The sequence below is a fragment of the Osmia lignaria genome, chromosome 14 (assembly GCF_051020975.1).
Source record: "Osmia lignaria lignaria isolate PbOS001 chromosome 14, iyOsmLign1, whole genome shotgun sequence".
Lineage (NCBI taxonomy): Eukaryota > Metazoa > Arthropoda > Insecta > Hymenoptera > Megachilidae > Osmia > Osmia lignaria.
Window position 1 is genome coordinate 1,602,790 of NC_135045.1, and position 21,105 is coordinate 1,623,894.

The window sequence follows — 21,105 nt, forward strand, 5'->3', positions numbered from 1 at the left end:
AGAAAAATATAGCGAGAGATTGGACCCGTGCTTTATGGAATTATTTATATCCTGCACGTGCTCGAAGCCTGATTCCCCAACGTAACGTTAGATTAACTTTGCCATTCCTGTTCTCTTGTATCGCATTTTTGCGACGCGACGTCGGAGGTGGGGTGAAAGAATGTCCAGGATCATCGTTACACGAAGGTCGTCGATAAAAATCACGTCGAATTCCTTAAAATTAATTTTAGAAACTTTCTTATGGTAGCTGAGGGACGGGGAAGTAATTTTGGCTCGAGTCGTCGTTTAATTTTCTCCGTTTCTTTCGATCGTCAATCATTAGTCTTTGATCTTTTGGAATATGTTTGTAGAAGAAATAATTAATAAATATTAATCCTTTCTATTTCGAAGTTCCCTCTATGTTATGAATTCAATATTATTTGCGGAATTGAAAGTTTAAGTAGATAAGCCTGAGTTTTGTCAGCCATGGCTATTACACTAGTTCAGTGGAAATCTCTGTAATTTACCAGCCATAGATAATAAAATCTCCATTTGAATAAAAGATATTAGATATTGATATTCCTCTGGATTATTCTATTTATCTCAGAGCATTTAATAAATGTCTGTGTTTATATTAATATAATTTATAGACTGTTAAGGGCTCCACAAGTGATTTAAATCTACCATATGTCAGACATGAACTTTATATAGAAAAATGAAGTAAATATCGAACACGACTGGATCAACACGCTTCTTAACGATCTAATTTAGAATCGAGATGGAAAAATACTTTCGCCCACGTCCTCGCCCAAGCGTCACGAAGCATATGTGAACTTTCGTTTCATTTTTCTACGACCGAAACTCGTGTAAACATTTTCTGACGCGTGAACAGATATTTTTGCTATTAACAGGTGAGACGTCTATTTCGAAAATAAATTATTCATAGCAAAGTGGCCGCTTTGTTCTGTCGATTACCAAATAACGTAAGTACTTCTTCCGGATTCAAGAACAACTTGAATGAATTAATAGATCGTATAAATAAATTAATTGATTCAATGCTACTCGATTCGACGACAGTTCAAGTGGTTGTCTCGTTTTGTAAATAAACATCTTTTCGAGCGTATTTCAAGCGAATCGAGGCTGTGGAACCGTAAAAGGAGCATCCATTGGTTAGTCAGCGGGCGGAAACGTGGAATTAGCTTGCTTTTGCGTCGCCGAACGCTAGCCATCAATGAACAGCTACGTCAGCGGGCGTCCTCGACTATAATAGCAGTGACTACAGACATAAAAGACTGGACATGTCTTTATTGTCGAGTATCCTTTGTATTCTTGAATCTCTCTTACATTCCTGCATCCCTTACATCCTTGCCCTTCTTACATCCCGACATCCCGGCATCCCTTACATCTCTCTATTCCTTACATGCCTATATCCTTTACATTCCTGCTTTCTTTATATCCCTGTATTCCTTACATCTTTCCATCTCTTACATCTCTGTATACCTTACATCCCTGCATCCTTTACATCTCTGCATTCCTCACATTCCTGTCTTCTTTATATCCCAACATCCCTTACATCCCTGCATTCCTTACATTCCTGCCTTCTTTATATCCCAACATCCCTTACATCCCTGCATTCCTCACATTCCTGCCTTCTTTATATCCCAACATCCCTTACATCCCTGCATCCCTTATATGCCTGTATCCATTACATCCTTGTATCACTTATATTCCTGCATTCCATACATCCCAGTACCTCCCTGAAATTGAGTGGAAATTTTTACGGCAATAAGGTCGTAAATTTTATACAAATTTAGTTCCTTTTTTCGCCACCAGAGGGCGCTGATTCGACATCGAAATTTTAGTTCACATTTTTGCCGCCAGAGGGCCAAAAATGGTGCCTGGTTTAGTTCCTTTTTCCGAAACCAGATGGCGCTGATCCGACATCGAGATTTTAGTTCACATTTTTGCCGCCAGAGGGCCAAAAATGGTGCCTGGTTTAGTTCCTTTTTCCGAAACCAGATGGCGCTGATTCGACATCGAGGTTTTAGTTCAAATTTTTGCCGCCAGAGGGCCAAAAATGGTGCCTGGTTTAGTTCCTTTTTCCGAAACCAGATGGCGCTGATTCGACATCGAGGTTTTAGTTCAAATTTTTGCCACAAGGGGGCGCTGTTTTTCGACATTTTCGCGAAATTCTCGAAAAAAATAGCGCCCCTTAGCGGCAAAAATTTGAACTAAAATTTCGATATCGAATCAGTGCCTTCTGGCGGCGAAAAAAGGAACTAACTTACCTTTACTTACCTTTACTTACCTTCACTCGAACCAGTCTTTATAATATATTTATTATAAGGATGCAGAGATGTAAGGAATGTAGGGATGAAAGGAATGTAGGGATGAAAGGGATGCAGGGATGAAAGGAATGCAGGGATGAAAGGAATGCAGGGATGAAAGGAATGCAGGGATGAAAGGAATGCAGGGATGAAAGGAATGCAGGGATGAAGAGAATGTAGGGATGAAAAGAATGTAAGGATGATAAGAATGGAGGGATTTAAGGGATGAAGAGATGTAAGGAATGTAGGGATGAAAAGAATGTATAGATGAAAGGGATGAAGAGATGTAAGGAATGTAGGGATGAAAAGAATGTATGGATGAAAGGAATGTAGGGATGAAAAGAACGCAGAGATATAAGGGATGCAGATATGTAACGGAACAAGGGATGTAAAGGAACTCCGTAGCACGCGGCCCGAGGAGTGCCGGCATCGGATGTGGCCCCTGATGTCGGCGGAGTTTGGCACCCCTGCATCTCTTACATGCCTTTACATTCCTGCTTTCTTTATATCCCTGTATTCGATACATCTTTGCATCTCTTACATCATTGCATTCCTTACAAGGCATATCTACTCTTGTTAGATCTGTATACAGAGTATAGTCACTGATAATAGTAAACGCGCATGCCACGAACCCGCGTGGCCATCACGTTCTTCCGGGGACGTTGCACTAAATTTACCTTCCGATGCGTCACTATTGAACACGCCGTTCTCAACGTCGTCCACGCGTTCGAGCGATTTAGAAGATGATTCATATCGGATGATCAGCATAGTTCATCCTGTGTTGCGTTGGTCAGTGAAGACTTTTAAATCGAATTTAGGACAGCGAAAAGCAAATTACATTAGACTGATTAATATTCTGTTTTTAGACAGTAGATTCATAAAAATATCTCTCTTACCATTTCTTTAAAAAAGTAACATTTTTCACATTTACAAATATTTTAATAACAACCGTTTTAATTAAAATTGATCAAAGCTATATTAAGATTTAATAGAAGTATTGCACAAGCCGTATGTCAACCGTTTCCTGCAAAATGAAACGTCGATTTATTATTGGCGTTCCAATTACTCCGGAATGGCGTCTGGCTAAATTGGCTCTTCGGTAATCTTCGCGTTGCCAAAAAAATAGCGAAACGAGTTACCGGTAGCAATCTAACGAGAAGAAGGTTCGTCGTGTCTCGATCTCTCGAATTAACCGCGGAACACGGGGGTCGGTTTATCACTGACAAAGTGGCGATATACGAGCTGGATCGGACAGGGGAACGCGTTCAGACCGGCATAAATCAGTCGAAGCGTATTTCCAATCTTTCTATCAAATACTTTACCGATCTTCTATCGAATACCATCGAAATTTCTGTCGCCAAATATTTGAAATATTTTAGAAAGTTGCATTTTCGAATTTACTTTCCATGGATGGTTCCAAAAATAAAGATTAGTTGGTGGAATCTCATTGAATTCTCAACATTTAAAATTAGCATGGAATGAAAAATATTTAGCCGCGTTTGCGTATTTTCACTTTTACGCAAATATCCCGCGTTTCTTTGAAGCTCGGTATTCCATGAATCAATGTAATTCATGGGTCTAGAATTAACCCTAAAAAGAAGAAAGAACTTTAGAAGACTCTCATCCTTAATATAAAATTGATGATACATATAGCAATAGATTTATTATTTCCAATAATTACCATTGAAAAATATGTCAACTCAAACCAAATTCCTTGAATAGAAACTATTCCACTTAACAATTGATCGATCAGAATCGACTTCTTAAAATTCTCAATCACGAGTGTTTTCAAAGATCGTAAACAAAGCAAAGGGTTCAACGAAAACGGCATCACGAATGTTCGTGAATGAATCGGTCAGTCATTGATTAATAAAAGAAAGATGTAGTAGCCTCGGAATCATTGTTTCCGGTGTTGGCATCGAAAGGCCTCGGATTCGCACGGAATTGGCTCGAAAACGCGATAAATATTTCTGTTGGTCTCTCGATGGAATTTCGCCGGTGGGAGTGATTTGACGTAGCTGGCATCTTATAAAAAGACGCGCGGCGTCGCGACGCTGCATTCACGAGACGAGAGTCAACGAAACGAGCGCAACAACAGCCGCGATAATCGCGACAACCGCGATCATTCGAAACAACATCATCGGTTCTCTCTCGATATCAATTCTCAACGAACAGTATTAATACCCTACCATTCGTCTTTTCTTTTTTTTAAATTAATCCTTCCTTTTTGTATTACTTTACGGTGAAACTATGTCATCAGTGATGCTTGTGAGTATCTTTTGAAAGTGGTGCTTTAAATTATGTTAATTAGATAAGCATATTTTTGTACGGTGAACAGTGCGAGACTTGACAATGAACTTGACCGTGGTGTCTGATTAAAACTCTACTTGTTCTACTGAATCCACACGCTCCCATCTTGGCATATTATTCTGGTGTTTTTGTCAAAAGAGTGTCAACTTCTGTCGAGATGTTTATTTATTTTCAATTTAAAAATAGTTATAGGTCTACCACCAATTGTTTTAATATTTAATTTTTTCTATCTCTCCTGATTGTTGCTATATCAATTTTTAACTTCTCTTTAAATTTTATATTTAAAGAAGTAGAGATTTTAAATGTCATTCAATTTTTTTGGAAGTTCAATTTAAATTTTCTATAATTTTATAATGAAACCATAGACAAATTGACGAAGCAAAATAATCAGTTACTACCATATATACTATAGTATTATATTATCATTTTTGTCGATTCATAAAATTCAGCTGCCGCGTTGCACGTACGCGAAAATTTGTCAGCATGCCATCGATGGCTCTTTAAATGGTCCAAACTGGCCGTCTTCCAACATTCCACCTTGATCAACCTCACCATGACACTCTTGCCCTCTTTAAACGTTCCCTCGAATCGTCAATTTTTCAATCGCGCAATTCTTCTCATAAAAATGAAAGTAAGTTTCGCAGAATCTTTCCTTTCGCGAAGAAAATTGAATTAGTATTCTCGAGTAATTATAGAACTAACCTGTGACGATGCATTCGCAAGCTACTTTCACGATTACGTGCGAGGAATGCTTTCCCAGACATGTTATTCGAAGATTAGAAGCCTCGATGTTGTTCTAACAAAGTCAGTCCTCGTCTGACTATCGAGTGCTCCTTACATAAAGCTTCTCTCGTCAACGTTCTATTTTCATTCGTTTCGTACGACTACTGTCATTTCTTCGTCATTCGGTTAGATTACATTGCTTCTGACGACGAAAAATTGAGAGTAATTAAATTTGGAAACACTCGTTCGGTTTCAGGAATCACTCAGCGACAAAGTGGCGATGTTCGAACAAAACGCGAACAAACACCAGGAGAAACAGAGCAAGAATCCATTCACCTCTGGATTGAACCTCGAGAAACGAAAATTTTCCAAGGACGAATATGGCAGGTGAGTCGTACAATTCTTCTTAAAGCATTACCCATCAAAATAAATATCCCAAATAAGAAGAATCATTATTCAAATATTAACCCATTAGCTGCCACGATCCCCTTTTGGGGATTTTGGAATTTTATGTCCAACAGGTGGGCAATATTTTAAGGGGTGATTCTAGGGATCGAAATAAGACGAAAATCAAGAATAACGAAATAGCATTTACGGCTTTGTTTTCCAGTTATTAACGTTTAAAATTTCGAGTAAAAAGCGCCTGAAACCTGCAATCCGCCCAGCACCGACGCCTGAACGTCAGGTCAGCAGGGGTCGGTACAGTTTTTAAACATTAATTACTGGAAAACAAAGCCGCAAACGCTATTTCGTTATTCTTTATTTTCGTCTTATTTCGATCCCTAGAATCACCCTTTAAAATTTTGCCCACCTGTATAACTTATCCGGCCAAAAATCTCGAAAAAAAAATTTGGCAGTTAATGGGTTAAGTAGATAAATTAATAGACATTTTTCCTGATGCATTTCAGACCGGAAGCTGGTTCTCTGACGGCTATGCGTGGCCGCAAAGCAGCAGCCCACATTCTCAAAGAGGTGCTTGAACTTTGCGAGATCATTTATCAAGAAGGTACACCCTGCCGGGATGATCCAGAGATCATCGCGATCACGTTCGGTGATCTCTTCAATATTTATACTCACATCAGCGACAAATGCGTGGGTCTTCTACTGAGAGCCAGGAAACAGAAGTTGGTTGACTTCGAGGGGGAAGTTCTGTTCCAGGTATTCGATCTTTCTTTCAATTAATTTAACAATCTCTTTTTTCAATATATTTTCGAATTGATTATTATTCTTCGTTTGCTTCAGAGGCGAGACGACGACGTACCGATATACCTGCTGAAACCTCTGAAAGAAATCCGCGAGCTTTATAACCAGCGACTACAGGAGATCGCAAAAGAAACGCCATTGAGTTAACAATCGCTTTAACTTCGATCCATCCGCCCTTCGACAAACGACTCGTTGAATCGCTTCCGGAGTCGTAGTTCCGCCAATGACCATTGTATAATATAGAATGTAATTTTGATTGGAAACCGAGGATGTAAATATGAAGCGCGAGATTGACGAGTGAATGATGTAGATTCTTGTTAAGAAACGAACTTGTACAATGTGATACTTCATAGGATAGAAATAAAAAGATTTTTATAAAATCTCTGTGTTAATTATTCCTGATTATTTCGATCGCTGCGTTGGGCATTGAAATCAATGGAGAACAGGAGCTTCTTTTACTTTCAAACCTTTATTCGTACAGAGCTGTTCGTGTACTTACATTAAAAATAATCAGGTCTCTCGCCATTTTCAGAAGAAAATTATCAGACGCGTATTTCAACGCGGACGATTCGAGCGAGAATGATCTGAGATCATTGAAATGCCTTGGATAATTTTTTACGGGGCGTCAAAAATATTTCTTTTAAGAATTCAGGTAAGTGTTCAAAATTGTATCATCTGATCTGAACAGAAAAGTAATTCTCAGTGATAAATTGATATTAATACAAATTATATGGGATAATTGGATAAGGTTCAACGGTGAAATTGTTCATTTAATACCTATTTTACAACGACTATTCACTTTCACATTATTACAATCCATTAATATAGAACCTTTAATGTCAAAAGTAATATCCACAATACAGAACTCGTGTTTCCTGCTGTATTTATTGTTACGAGGATTAAAACAGACTTGTTCATTTTATAAAAATAGATCCTAGATTTGATACCATTCTAAGTAATCGGACAAAAGATTCAAACAACACTTGCTTTCTACAAACATTTAAATAATCCTCACATTTGATACAAGCGTTTAATCGTTTCCATTGATTGCAAAGTTATCAAAAAAGAAAGGAAAGTTACACAAATTTCCAACGAATAAATCAAACGTTTCGTTTCACTTTTACAAACAAAATTAATTAACATCCAGTTTCTGCCGGATCTCTCATTGTTGCTCGAAGAATAATTTTTCCAATGTCGGGGGTGGGGGGGACGGACAAAGGGAAACATTCGGATCATCGGGATAAGAAAAGCGATAAGATCGGGAGGAGAAAATAAAACGGTTCTTCGAAATTCCAGACACGTGTCGAATCGTTCTCGCTCGAAGACGCGTCTTCTTATGTATCTCTGTGCGCTTTCTTTACGAGAAAAAAAAATATATGTATGTATATATGTATATATTTAATGTCTCTTAACATTAATCAATAATCTCTTTAAACATCGCGCGTGTAACGATAAAATTCTTATGTACAATGGTATTTGAAATCTCGCGAGCTTCGATCGATTACTCAAGTGGCGTAAGTTTCGTGAGCATCGAGGAGGCTTCCGCGATCATAGGATGGATCCTTTTCGCCGACTATCACCTTCGTTTAAACGATCGTGTTTGACGACGGAAGCCTCCGTTTGAAAGTTACGTCACCGATCAATCATACAGTTCGTATAATATATGAATTTTATTTTTCTTTGTTTATTTAAATCGTCCTAAAGTGTACCACTCGATCCAACGACAAAGGGAGTACGCTCTTCTTTGAGGTCCGCGCTGCTCTCCGCTTAACCGTCCAGTTTCGTCGTCCTGCATCGTCGTCATCGGATAAGTTAACGAGCTTCTGTCCGGTGTTCTCCGTGGCCTGGAATCTTCCCGAAGAAGTTTCCGTCTGAATGGATGAACGAAAAAAACGCGATCGACGACGGTACGAGAAGATCGAGTTAGATAAAGTGGTTGATTTCCACGACAGTGTCCATCGAACACGTTCGACACCGTGTTCCTTTCTCTCCAGCCAATCAACAGGCTAGATTGAGGGATCCTGAGTAAAGTTTGAGGGGTAGATCCTCCTCGTGGAAGACGCGAGGTGTCGAGGGAAGCGTTACGCGTATTTAGCGAGAAGTTACGTTTCAATGGAAGAAGAAAATAGAAGTATCGAATTGAAGAACAACTTTCGTTTGGAATATTGAGCCAGACAGGGGCAAAAGAAAAGAAGAATGTATTAGAAGCAAAGAGTAATTATAAATTGATTAAAAAGATAATGGGAAATAAAAGCTTCTACCGATCGTCGTCGCGTATCGATCTTAAGGGTGCTATCCTCTAACGGAGGATTTCATTAACGGACCACTCTGTTCTACAAAATTGTACACACTCTTTTTCTTCGTATCACCGACAACGGAATACTTAGACGAAGGTGGTGTGATTCGTGAACGAGAAGCATCGTCGGCGAGCGGTGTGCAGCGAGTGGGGGGTGCGTTAGCTAGCCAGGGAAAAGAGTGACCTATGGTCACCCATGAGCATCTCATCGACGTGTCGATCAATGAGTTATCGAGTATTTTCTTTTATTATAATTTGTTTTGAATTTTTTTTTTTGGTTCGCTAAATGATATCGCAGCAGGGCCGTTATTTCGCAGCAATCGCGCGAGTCAAGTCCCGCCTCTGTCCGTCTCTGTCTTTTTGCTTGGCTGAGCTTCTGTTTCATTTATCTTTTTCTTTTTTTTTTTTTTTTTCATTTTTCACACTATTTTCCTGACATTCTTTCTTTTTTTCTTTCGTTCATTGTTTGTGCTTGGCAGAGAAATTGTTGCCGGTGGCACATCGCGTGACAAGCCTAGACCCACTTGTCGACGACCGTTTCGCTTACTGCAACATAACACAGACACACCGATTAGTTTTCAACCCGTCTCTACGATGCTCTCGCGGAAACAGCTGCTCCGATTAGACGTTTTTAAAATGTTTTTTTTAAATTTTTTTTTTATTCATTTTCTTTGTTTTCTTATTTTGCATGATTGGCCGCTTCGACTCCCTCTAAATTCTCGAGTTTGAAAAGTCTGTACTCCTAAATTGAAACTATATTTCCCGGAAAAAAAAAACTACTTGGTTGTTGCATCGACAGAACGCTCTCGCCTGAACATCCCAAGCTGGACTGTCATCTTCCGTGTATTTTTTTTCTTCTTTTAAAAATATCTTTTATGTGTTTTTTTTTTCTTTTTCTTTTTTTTTTAATGAGTTTGTACACCCCGATCTGTGTGTGTATATGTACGTGTCGATAGTGTCCGTAAGATATCTGTCGGCTCGATCCTGTCGATCAGCTTGCGAGTTGTTGCGGATGGGTGTCGTTTAAGCGCCATTCCGACGATTTTTCTCGTGTCCCGGACTGCTGTCGATTTCGTCCGACGCGTTCTCGATCTTTATTTCGTCATCACCACAGGCGGTGCCACTGTAAGCATATCCAAGTAATTTCGATTAATTACAAGTAGCCATTCGTTAACGTCGCGTCTCGTGAGCACATCCAATCGGTGAAAGTAACGTCGAAAACCGAACGGTACATGCCCGGAAGTTCAGTGGTACCGGATGTGCAAAAGTATCGTGTAGCGTCGAGTGTTTTCTCTCACTGTCGATTCCTGTCATTCCGTGGGAATTTTATCAACGAAAATTCAACAATCACACCGTCTAATCGGAATATTTTTAAGTTACTCCAAGATTTTTCTTAGATTAATGCATTGCTTATGGGTTGACTTTGGTGTCTTCAGAAATATTAAGAAAGCTTAAATTAATATTAAAGTAAATGCTTGATCATTATTTGCTATCAAATTAGAAGAACAATGATTTCCTAATGATTTTAAATGTATAAATTAATGAATGACGAAATAAGTTAAAAATGCATCTAACACCTTGCAATAATTACGCAATGCATTAAACGAAGATTCATTTAAATAATTTCACTCTATAAGAAAAACTCACTCTAAGTAGAAACTACAAATCTAATACGGGGACTGTCATCGTCATTATCATGTCTCGTCTCACAGTGTACAGATAAAGTTATTAGAAATTCAATGAAAAACAATTAGAAATAAAATTCTGTTACCTGATTCCATTTCACAGCGTCCTTACGTTCCAGTGACGTTGGTTCGCTCCTCGACTGAATAGTATCACACACCAGCAGGCAGGAGTTAGCAAAAAAAATGTGTTTCGGGTTGCGGTGTTCAGGGGCAACTTCCTCGAACAAGGGACATGGTCATTCCAGGCCGATATCGGTATCATTTCTGAATTTTTTTTTATTCTCCTTGCCGATCCAGAGAATGCATGCAGAAATACAAACAACAACTCTGGGGACATAGAATGGCCATGATGATTGATGGAACGAGGCGGAAATGGTGGTGGTCGTTTGCACTTTTCCAGCTGGTCCAGTTTTCAGTTTCATGGTTAAACTTACACGAATTCGATGTTAATTAAAATCGTTCTTTCAACGAACAATAGAATTTCTTTTATCTCTCGTTACGCTGATGACTGATGAGGCGAATGATTTCCTTGATACATTCACGATTTAGGGTCTAACAGTTAGATTGTTAAAGAGACCTCTGGGTATAAATCTTTCTTGATCTTTAAACGTTTACAACCAGATGTCTGTGTAACAATTTTAACCCTCTGAGTGCTGCAGATGCGTATACCTCGGAAATTTCAAAAAAATTATAAATTAAAATAATAAAATAAGTGACGATCGAAAATGTCTGCACTCAAAGGGTTAACCAAGAGTATTGAAAAATGTTGATACGGTAAGAGGATAGGTACAATCACGATTAAATGAAATAGAGGAACGTGAACAGGTGACAGAGAGATAAAGGCATAGAAAATTACACAGGTGTATGGAGACAGAGTGGAGCAAACAAACACTTATTACAGTTCACATTGTATTAAGTGTTCGATGTTCTTACACGCGGCATATGCCACTCTCCTGCGAGATACTCTACTCTTTCAACCGATTTCTCTTTTCTCTCTTTTTTTTTTTTTTTATGTTTCTTTTCTTTTAATCATAGTAGGCCGATCATTGACATGCGAACACGCATTTAGTTAACACATCATTCCTATTTTTCATTTCCTCATTTATTTATGTAACAAGTAACGCACTAGAGGTTGGACCGTCGCTAATTATCGATAATTCGTTCGCGATAATACGTATACTTTCACTTTTATTTATTTATTTATTTATTTTTTTCACCTTCCGGTCTTGATTCGAGATGAAACGCGACAATCGAAGAGACACGTGTGATTGCGAATCCCGTTTTTTCTATTCACGATGCAAATCATTCTTATCCCTTCTTCTCTCTGTCTATATTATCGTCGTCGAATCGCTTGCCGGTTTGTTCGTTAGACCGTCGATGCGGGTCTAATTAATTAGGATCATCACACCGTCGATCCGCCACAACGTGCGTCTGTGGCGAACGTATGCATCAAATCATTCAAATATAATCGCACTCTATTTATAAGTTATTAATCATTATTATCATCATTAATATTATTAATATTATCTTATTATCATTAGAAATAGGTACTTCCTGAACGAACGATGCGACCGTGGGTATCACCATCGTAACATTTACCGTACTAGATTAGCTAGTCAGAGCGTCAGGCAAGCTGTTCGTTGGATTCGCGAGCGTGAGAAACGCGATATTTCACAAGCGTTTCGAAGAAAAATTTCGCAACTATCATATCGTCTACGGATGAAAAGGTTCTCGGATAGGGTGAGAAAGGTTGAAGATCCTCGCGTTTCACCGACATCGCGAATCCAGCGATTCAATTTTCTCTTGCGTAACGCGGCGGAGCGTTGGCCTTCTCTTTCCTCTCCGTGACATCCTCGTCATCGATCTTTTTCCAAGTCAACAGAGAGGAAGAAAAGAAAAGAACAAACGAGAAACAAAAAGAAAAAAAGAAAAAAAAAGAAACAGAAGAAAACAGAAAAAACAATCCACACAATCCAAGTACTTACAAACGTTCGGTACGTCGAATGAACGAACGCAAAAAACAGAATGAATATGTTTCTCTCACGTTTTACGTTTTATTGAGCGTCGTGAACTGCCGTCAGACCGTTTTCGTTCGTATCGGCAATCATGATCTTCGCGATCTATCTCTGTGCCATCGACGCGATACGCAATGACGAGAGCGTAAAAAGTACACTAGCTTTTATTCAGAATTTTTTCACCCGGTCGCGCGATCGCACAGGATCAATCGTCGAAGAAGATCTGCCGGTACTCGATTGATATCAGTGATATCGCTGTACAAAAAGAAAAAAAGAGTAAATTGCTTCTATGTTAAATTCGAACAAAACACACACAAGTTAGTGGGTTTCCCCGACGGATTCGAAGTAAGCGGTGCCGATCGGCGCGTGCCCGTTGACGAGCACCCATGGCTGCACCCAACGCGCTACCCTCCCCCCCCGTCCATCGGTCACGCGCCCATCCATGAACCCCGCGTTACACGCCACCGTCGCTATACTCTTCGCGAAAAAAAAAGAAAATCATTTTTTCGCGGATCTCCCGTCTAATTAAGTTCAGTTATGCCCATACCAAAGTAGTATCACGCCCTAACCGGTTTAATTAATAATATTTATGTATATAATATATATATTACACTAGTATTTTAAATTGCGAACGAGGACTCTGTTGTTGACGCGTCGCCACGCTTCCAACGCAGTTAAATTAATTATGCACTTTTTCGCGTCGAACGAACGATGGACAAACGTTGTATTCACGCGAAAACACGAACCACTTCTTGAAACCACATCGTCAGTCTTGTTGCGTTTGCACGGGGCCGAGAAGTGGTTCGATTAGCGCGTTTCACCATTTACAAACACGGCACGATTCTGCCGAACAATATATATATATATACTCTCTAGTATTATGATTTATAAAACCCCGGATGAGAAATGTGACTAAAGGAGACAGTTAGATGCGTTAAAGAGGCCCACGTAACTCGTGATGAGACCGGATATTCCGTTTCGCATGTGGCGCGTGTATAAAGATTGTTGTCGGCCAATGTCTGAACTCGAGATTCGCTCGATGCCTTCTTCGATATACATATTACAGAAGACTAAAATAAGAATAAAGGTAAATCGTTTCTTTTCTTTTTACAATGATTTACTGTTCGTTTCATTCAACGGCGAAAGAATGAGAATGGAAATATTGGCCGTGATCGGTGAATAGGAACAAAAATGTACACTTAGATAAGATAACGAGCGTAGCTCGTGTTCAGACCACCATCCTGAGGGAAACGAGGGGATTAATACAAGACACGGACTGGCAGAGACGATCGAGTTTCGGTCTCCTTCTCTTATGTTACACGCGCGAGTCTTTGCAGTCCGCATCTGTTAAATTAGTGGTATACAAATCTGTTGCATGGCATTAATCGTTCGAACATGTAAATCACACCCAGTAAGGTACACGTAAAGGTAAAAGAGTGAATGCGATGAGAGTGCAAAGATGGTAGAGTGATCCTGCCGTGCTCGTTTAATTCGATGAAACCGGATGTAATAAAAGGTGTTCGAAACGCGGTTGAAATTGAATCAAACTAAATCGAACCGAGGCTAAGTATTCAATCGTTTAGACGTGATATCGCGAAGAAAATAATTGAGTATCATCGTGGAAGTAACGATCACAATTTGTAAAGCACAGCAGGATTTACAAACTATCGATAGCGATTGTTCTACGAGGTGAGTTTTAGTAGGATGTACATCATCGAGGGTTTTTTTTTTTCCTTTTTTAATTGTGCATGCAATTACTTCTCTACGGGAAGGAAGACATAGTATGTACGGGTTCAAAATGAGATCCATTAATTCAAACTTCATGCACAATCTTTGAGTTGACATTTCAGCAACGGATCAGGCAGTTCCAGCATTGACCTCTTCACCGAAGCAGACAATCTTGATGCTGGGGAATTAATTAACAACAATTCGGTTCTAGTTAATAAGCAACAACGAAAGCGGTGATAATGGAAAGTAAGAATAAATTAGAAAAGAAAGAGAAGAGCAACAATTAGAAGTTCACCGTGAGCTAATTATGCGTGTGCGTTAAAGTGAAGTGCCTGAAAAATAAGACTATTACCAAAACATCGTGCAACATGTTCCCTGGATTCCCATTTTTTTTTTTTTTTTTAGAATTTTCTTAAACACTATACTTTACTACAAATTGATTTAACTAATAAAAAAAATAGAACAAAAAATTGCCAGATTAACAACAAATAAGTTAACGAGTGCAGCTGCTATTTAAAATTTAAAGATCTACTGTTATAATAATTACAAGAAAAAAAAAAAATTATTATTCATAAAGTGCAATGTGCTTAGAGGACATGCAGGTACAACAGGATAGGATCGGAATGTAATAACAAATCATTGAATTAGAAAAAACATCAATGGGTACTTTGTTGCGGAGGAAAGTTAAATGTTCAAAAGGCACTCGTAGAAAATAATTTAACAATCACAATTGTTTTGATTGCGATGGGTCTCTTTCTTTTATCACTCGAAGCCACTAAAACCCGTATATGATTGTAGAACGACGTCAGGGTACGGTGTGATGCGGGCATGGTGGGCCTTGGTGGCAAATCTGTATGGTTGTACTAACACCATGCACAACAGTCAAACTGGTTAAAATCTCACTTAAACGCACTTCAATTAATAACTTATCTCGAGCTTCCCGGGCAACGGGGAAGAACTTCGGTTTTAAATGCAATTGCAAGTCCGAGAACTCAGTTGCAAATGTTTTCCATAGGAAAAACATCGTCTGTTAGACTAAACATTTCTTTTTTTTTTTTTTTTTCACGGATGTTCTATATGGGACAGATACGTAATAGTCGAAAGAACACAGCCCACATTAGAACGATCCAATGCACTGTGTAAATTGGATTCTCACCATCTGTGAACTTTCTGGCAATGAACTTCAGGGTTTCGTCGAGAAGTACCACTGGAATGGAGAACTTCATAACGGTAACCCACTCCTCGACCGTTAGAGGGGTAACTTGGAATACGGACTGAAACAGACAGGAAGTAAACATGTGTAGTAACAACGTGTCAATAATGTAATATACACTTGGTATAAAATCGATTGGTTTTTAAATAATATACCGAAAGAACGTCGACGTAAAGGATGACAAAGTGGAGTGTGAAAGAAAGAGCCATAGAGGCAATGAGCCACATGTTAGACCACGGCGGCATAGTGATGAGAGACTGATTTTCAGATAAACTGAAAGGAAACAAAACAACAGAAAACAAATTAATACTAGCTCAAACATTCACAAAGACGGTGTTCGTTTATATCCTGTTACCTGTTCATAGCATTCAACATTTCAATAGTTACAAGTACAGACAGGGCCATTGTCATGGGATGAGGATCCGTGAAGATCTTGCAGTTAACGCCCTTGAATTCGTCACCACCGCCCAAGCACGCCAAGTGATGAGTCTATGAGTTTCAAAGTTTAATTTTACATGTATATTATCAAACATCAGACGATCAAATTTCCTAATCTAATAATCACCAGTTGGTAGTAGTTCATTTGTGGACCATGCGGACTGTACAAGAACCACCATGCAGCTGATCCAACGGTTGCAGCACCTACGTATCCACCAATAGCCAAATAGCGGAAGAACAACCAGCCAGAAATAAGAGATTCGTCGGCTTTACGGGGTGGCTGTAGCATCATAGATATAATTATAATTTTTTTTTTAATTTACATAATTAAACACCGATCGATTCATTGGAAACGTTACCTTGCTCATGATGTCCAAGTCGGGGGGATTGAAACCAAGAGCAGTGGCGGGAAGACCATCAGTAACCAAATTGACCCAGAGAAGTTGTACAGGGATCAGAGCTTCGGGAAGACCAAGAGCGGCAGTCAAGAATATACTGTAACGATTAAAATAATTTTCAAGTTATTTCTTTACAGAAGATCGACAGAAATTTCTCGATACAAACCTCACGACTTCACCAATGTTGGAAGAAATCAGATAACGGATGAACTGTTTCATGTTGTTGTAAATGGCACGACCTTCCTCAACGGCAGCGACGATCGAAGAGAAGTTGTCGTCTGCCAACACCATCTCCGAGGCGGACTTTGCTACGGCAGTTCCAGATCCCATAGCAATACCGATCTCAGCTTTCTTCAAGGCAGGGGCATCGTTCACACCGTCACCGGTCTGTAACAGATGAAAATAAATATCAGACAAAAATTAATTAATACAAGTAATCTGCACCTGAAACAATACGTCGTCGATGTAAACTCACCATGGCCGAGATTTCGTTCATGCTCTGCAAGTACTCAACGATCTTAGATTTGTGAGCAGGTTCTACACGAGAGAAGAGACGAGCTCTAGCGCAGGCCGCCTTCTGTTCCGACGCAGGAAGATCGTCGAACTCGCGTCCGGAATAGGATTTTCCAGTGGTGTCCTCATCCTCGGTGAACACACCGATGCGTCTGCAGATAGCTTCAGCGGTGGCCTTGTTGTCTCCAGTGATAACGATTACGCGAATACCAGCGGCGCGACACCTCACAATCGAGTCGAATACTTCCTTGCGAGGCGGGTCGAGCATACCAACGACACCAATGAACGTAAGATCCTTCTCGTATGTGTAGAACTTGGTGGAGTCGCCAAGGTCCATGTCGTCAGGTTTCATCGGGTGATCAGCGGTGGCGAGAGCAAGGCAACGCAAAGTGTCCCTGCCCGTTCCGTATTGACGAGTCAGATCTAAGATACGATTCTTCAGGGTCGAGGTGAGAGGAACCTTGTTAGAACCGACACGAGCATGCGTGCACCTGTCCAAGACACCTTCTGGGGCACCCTTGACGAACAGCTTCGGTCCGTTGCCCAATTTCGACGGTTTCAGAGGAACACAGTAAGAAGACATGGATTTACGATCGCGGGAGAATTCCAGAGTGAATTCTTTCTTCCATTTCGTCTCCATGTCCTGTCTAACGACGATGGCGCCGTTACGCCTGTCCAGCCCGCTCTTAGGGACTCCGAACGGATTGATTTTCTCAGCGAGAACGATCAGAGCAGTCTCCGTTGCTTCGCCGACCTTTTCGAATGCTTGTTTGAATTCGTTGAAATCAATAGCAGAATCGTTGCACATGATGCAGATTGTGCTGATCTCGTGAAGAGTCTCGTATTCCTGGCCCCGGATCTTCTGTCCTCTCAGGTAGAGGTCGCCGATGGGCTCGTAGGTTGATCCAGTGATCTCGAACTCGTGGAAGCTGCTGTCGTTGCCCTCGACTTTGTCGAAGATGAACATACTGTGGAACACATTCGTGTAATTCATTAAACAGACCTGTTTCAATGTACTAGATGATATTAATTAAAGACTTACCGGCTAACAGACATCTGGTTGGTGGTCAAAGTACCAGTCTTATCCGAGCAGATAACAGAGGTACAACCCAGAGTCTCGACGGAGGGTAACGATCTCACGATTGCATTTTTCTTGGCCATACGACGAGTTCCCAAAGCCAGACAAGTGGTGATCACAGCCGGCAAACCTTCGGGAATTGCGGCTACGGCAAGAGCAACGGCGATCTTGAAATAGTAAATGGCACCCTTGATCCAGGATCCACCGTGGGCGGGGTCGTTGAAGTGACCGATGTTGATAGCCCAGACAGCCACGCAAATGACGGAGATGACTTTCGACAATTGCTCGCCGAACTCGTCCAATTTCTGTTGAAGAGGCGTCTTGATCTCCTCGGTCTCGGACATCTCGGTACGGATCTTACCGATGGCGGTGTTCAAGCCTGTACCAATGACCACGCCACGGGCTTTGCCCGCCGCGACGTTCGTACCAGAGAACAAAATATTTTTCTTATCCTGTATTAACATAAAAGATTCTGTAAATATTTCTCTTCGTCGATGGGTATAACTCGAAGCAAAATATTTGAAATCGCACCAACCTGGTTAACGGCACGTGGATCGGGAACAGGATCTGTATGCTTGATCACCGAGACCGATTCACCGGTCAGGATAGATTGATCGATCCTGAGGGTGGTGGAGAAGATCTTGGTGAGACGAATATCGGCCGGGATCTTGTCACCGACGGACACCTCGACTATGTCACCGGGTACGATCTCCTTGGCGCGAATTCGTTGAACACCGGCCTTGTCCGATCGTAAAACCTTACCCATTTCGGGTTCGTACTCTTTCAACGCTTCTATCGCAGACTCGGCATTACGTTCTTGCCAAACACCGACCACGGCGTTGGCGATGAGAATGAGCAAAATGACGAAGGGCTCGACGAACGCCGTGAATGCATCCTCGTGCTCTTCAAATAAAGCTAATACCTAGGAAACAACATATGTAACATTTTTGAGAAAACGATACAAAGGTTTTACAACGATCCGAATTACGTCAATTTCACTGGAAAGACATTGTTATCGTTAATGATATGAACATTCTCCGAGAACAACGGAGAAATGGAATCTCTACACGTGCGTAAAGGTAACGAGAGTCTCGTGTCATAGGACAAGATAATCGATGCGCTATTTTCTCACCTTTGCAACCAGATGTATTTATAATGAACGAGCCTTGAACCACCCCCCCCTCTCTATCGCGAACATAGCAACACTTCGTGCAACTAATAATTACTTAACGGCTCGCGGAGGAATAATGCACTGCTTCGATTTTATTAATTACCGTGGTTTGAACGTCACATCTAAAAATAAAGCAACGCTCAACGGTTCATCGCGTTACATCTGAGATCATTCGTTGCCAATGAACGGGCGTGAACGGTTCAAACATTTCCCGAATACGGCTTCTTCGGATCCGATCGAATTGATTCCATCGTGATCAGGCTACGTAGTACATAATTGACGTATTTCATATAGCGAGATACGTTCTTTGTTCTTTATCCGCCGATGTGAATAATCCTACTTTAGATTAATTAATAACCTATCGTCGTTCACAGACTACCGATGCAAATGATAATCATTCGATCAATTTCTTAAGATTACCAATAAATACATATACGTACAAAAGAAATAATAGCGGCTAACAGAAGAATCTTAACTAAAAGGTCATCGAATTGCTCCAACACGAGTTGCCATATAGATTTTCCTGAAATCAGAAAACAAGTCCAAGTTAGATCCCACGCAATCCTTCCACCTTTGATTACCTGTTAATTGAGTCATTCTTCTACTAGGAAAAGATTATTTTCTTTAATTTAAGAAGAATGGTATTTTCAATCTTTGCAATTAACAGGCTGATTAGGAAAAAATTTGGATATTAAAAAATTCTTTTCTACTTTTAATTTCGACACGACATTCCCTTGAAAATACCACATTGTTCACCTAATTTGGCAATCAAAAAGCGACACAAACTGGCATTTTTCTGTTTGCAAGTGTTTCCCAAGGTTGACTATCAACAAAGTGAAATCGTCTGAGGTGGCACTAATTTTCGCGTCGTACAACTTTTTAGGATCGTCGGAAGGCTACGAAGTCTGTTCCAACGAAGGTCATCGCGTCGAACGTCTAAGAAAAATAGCAACCTGTTGACTTGGCAATTCAAGTTCGATCTGGAAGAAGTCTCTCATCGATTCGCTTTAAAAAAAAAAAAAAAAAAAAATTAAAAAAGAAGAAGAATGGTAAAGCTGATAGTAATCGGGGGCAGGGCCTGGCGTCCTTGATGGCAAGTGCCTTTTGCCAGTATGCGATTGACGTCACATCGTTCCAACGTGCTCTACGGTTGACGATTTCATTAATTGTAATCTACGGCGACGACCAGAGACCAGTGAAAATCCGATTGCTAGCCAATTACAGGAACGCGTTTCTACCTCGTCATCCGCCTGATCGCTTTTCACCACCTTGCATCTCTGGTCGGAATTTTAGCCGACGTTCCGTTCCCTGCACTCTAAATTTCCGGTTAACCATCGTTTCACCGTGATACGACCTGGACGAAGTATCCCATGAATTTTTTCACGATATGCGCGAAATTTGCATAATAAACTAAACACCTCTTTAGAAATAAAAGTACACAATCGTGAAAGTGTATATTTACATAAATATCCAGCACGTTTATTGGTTTTTTTTTTTTTTTAGAAAAGAATCTTAGATTTCATCGATGATACAGTTGACGAATGGTTCATTACGATATCTTGATTTTACCAATTTGCATAAATAAGTTATATATAACATACGAAGAGAAATCACGAAGAATAAAATAAAATAAAAAAAAAAATCCAGAAGAATGGAATAAAATAAAAAGAAATTGATTCGAATCGAATGACCGCAGGTAACGCAACGAAACGCGATTTCGCGACGGTCAATATGTCATCAATGTCTCTTTCAACGAGTGTTGTGCAAGCATCACTTTCATCATCGCGTTTGTCCACGCAATACGGATATTGTTGATCAGCGACAGGTTGAAACGCGGAACGAGTTACTTGGATGACCTACCGGTTTCGCTGGTTCCGCTCTGTCATTAAATTATGAAAGAAATCTCATTAATGCGGCCTTGATTGGCTAGGTCTGCGTCAACGGTGCATCTCGCGACACAAAACTGGCAGGAACGGAAGTGAGCTATTACGTGAGATGAAAATCAATACGGCTGTTACCATTTTAGGA

General features: G+C 40.2%; 2 protein-coding genes across 9 annotated transcripts in view; one reads left to right on the top strand and one right to left on the bottom strand.

Moving 5' to 3' along the window:
• The first annotated feature begins 4,348 nt into the window (after positions 1-4,348).
• LOC117609247 (actin-binding Rho-activating protein) lies at positions 4,349-9,258 on the top strand. Of its 3 annotated transcripts, none has more exons than XM_034335332.2 (4): positions 4,349-4,574; positions 5,596-5,726; positions 6,248-6,497; positions 6,582-9,258. In XM_034335332.2, the coding sequence occupies exons 1-4, from the start codon at positions 4,557-4,559 to the stop codon at positions 6,687-6,689; spliced, it is 507 nt and encodes a 168-aa protein (XP_034191223.1). In that variant the 5' UTR covers positions 4,349-4,556; the 3' UTR covers positions 6,690-9,258. The 3 variants fall into 3 exon arrangements, with proteins under 3 accessions (XP_034191223.1, XP_076548354.1, XP_034191225.1); XM_076692239.1 differs by lacking the exon at positions 4,349-4,574 and adding an exon at positions 5,043-5,247; XM_034335334.2 differs by lacking the exon at positions 4,349-4,574 and adding an exon at positions 5,379-5,524.
• The window catches only part of SERCA (ATPase sarcoplasmic/endoplasmic reticulum Ca2+ transporting SERCA), a 28,339-nt gene continuing 16,462 nt past the window's right edge, over positions 9,229-21,105 (bottom strand). For 4 of the 6 annotated variants that reach the window (XM_034335328.2, XM_034335325.2, XM_034335326.2 and 1 more), the window contains exons 4-13: positions 19,518-19,600; positions 18,442-18,828; positions 17,871-18,358; positions 16,791-17,796; positions 16,482-16,702; positions 16,277-16,412; positions 16,045-16,197; positions 15,835-15,968; positions 15,635-15,752; positions 11,505-15,540 (exon numbers count right to left, since the gene is read on the bottom strand). In XM_034335328.2, coding sequence (XP_034191219.1) covers positions 15,340-15,540; positions 15,635-15,752; positions 15,835-15,968; positions 16,045-16,197; positions 16,277-16,412; positions 16,482-16,702; positions 16,791-17,796; positions 17,871-18,358; positions 18,442-18,828; positions 19,518-19,600 — 2,927 coding nt within the window. In that variant the 3' untranslated portion in view covers positions 11,505-15,339. Of the gene's footprint in view, positions 9,962-11,504; positions 15,541-15,634; positions 15,753-15,834; positions 15,969-16,044; positions 16,198-16,276; positions 16,413-16,481; positions 16,703-16,790; positions 17,797-17,870; positions 18,359-18,441; positions 18,829-19,517; positions 19,601-21,105 lie in introns of those variants that run through there. The other 2 variants (XM_034335329.2, XM_034335330.2) reach the window with 2 other exon arrangements.

Excerpts from the sequence above, each read along its gene's own strand:
- LOC117609247 (XM_076692239.1), top strand. The coding sequence starts at position 5,170 with ATGACACTCTTGCCCTCTTTAAACGTTCCCTCGAATCGTCAATTTTTC. Across the intron at positions 5,727-6,247 it reads TCCAAGGACGAATATGGCAG|ACCGGAAGCTGGTTCTCTGA; the intron begins GTGAGTCGTACA and ends GATGCATTTCAG. Across the intron at positions 6,498-6,581 it reads AGGGGGAAGTTCTGTTCCAG|AGGCGAGACGACGACGTACC; the intron begins GTATTCGATCTT and ends CGTTTGCTTCAG.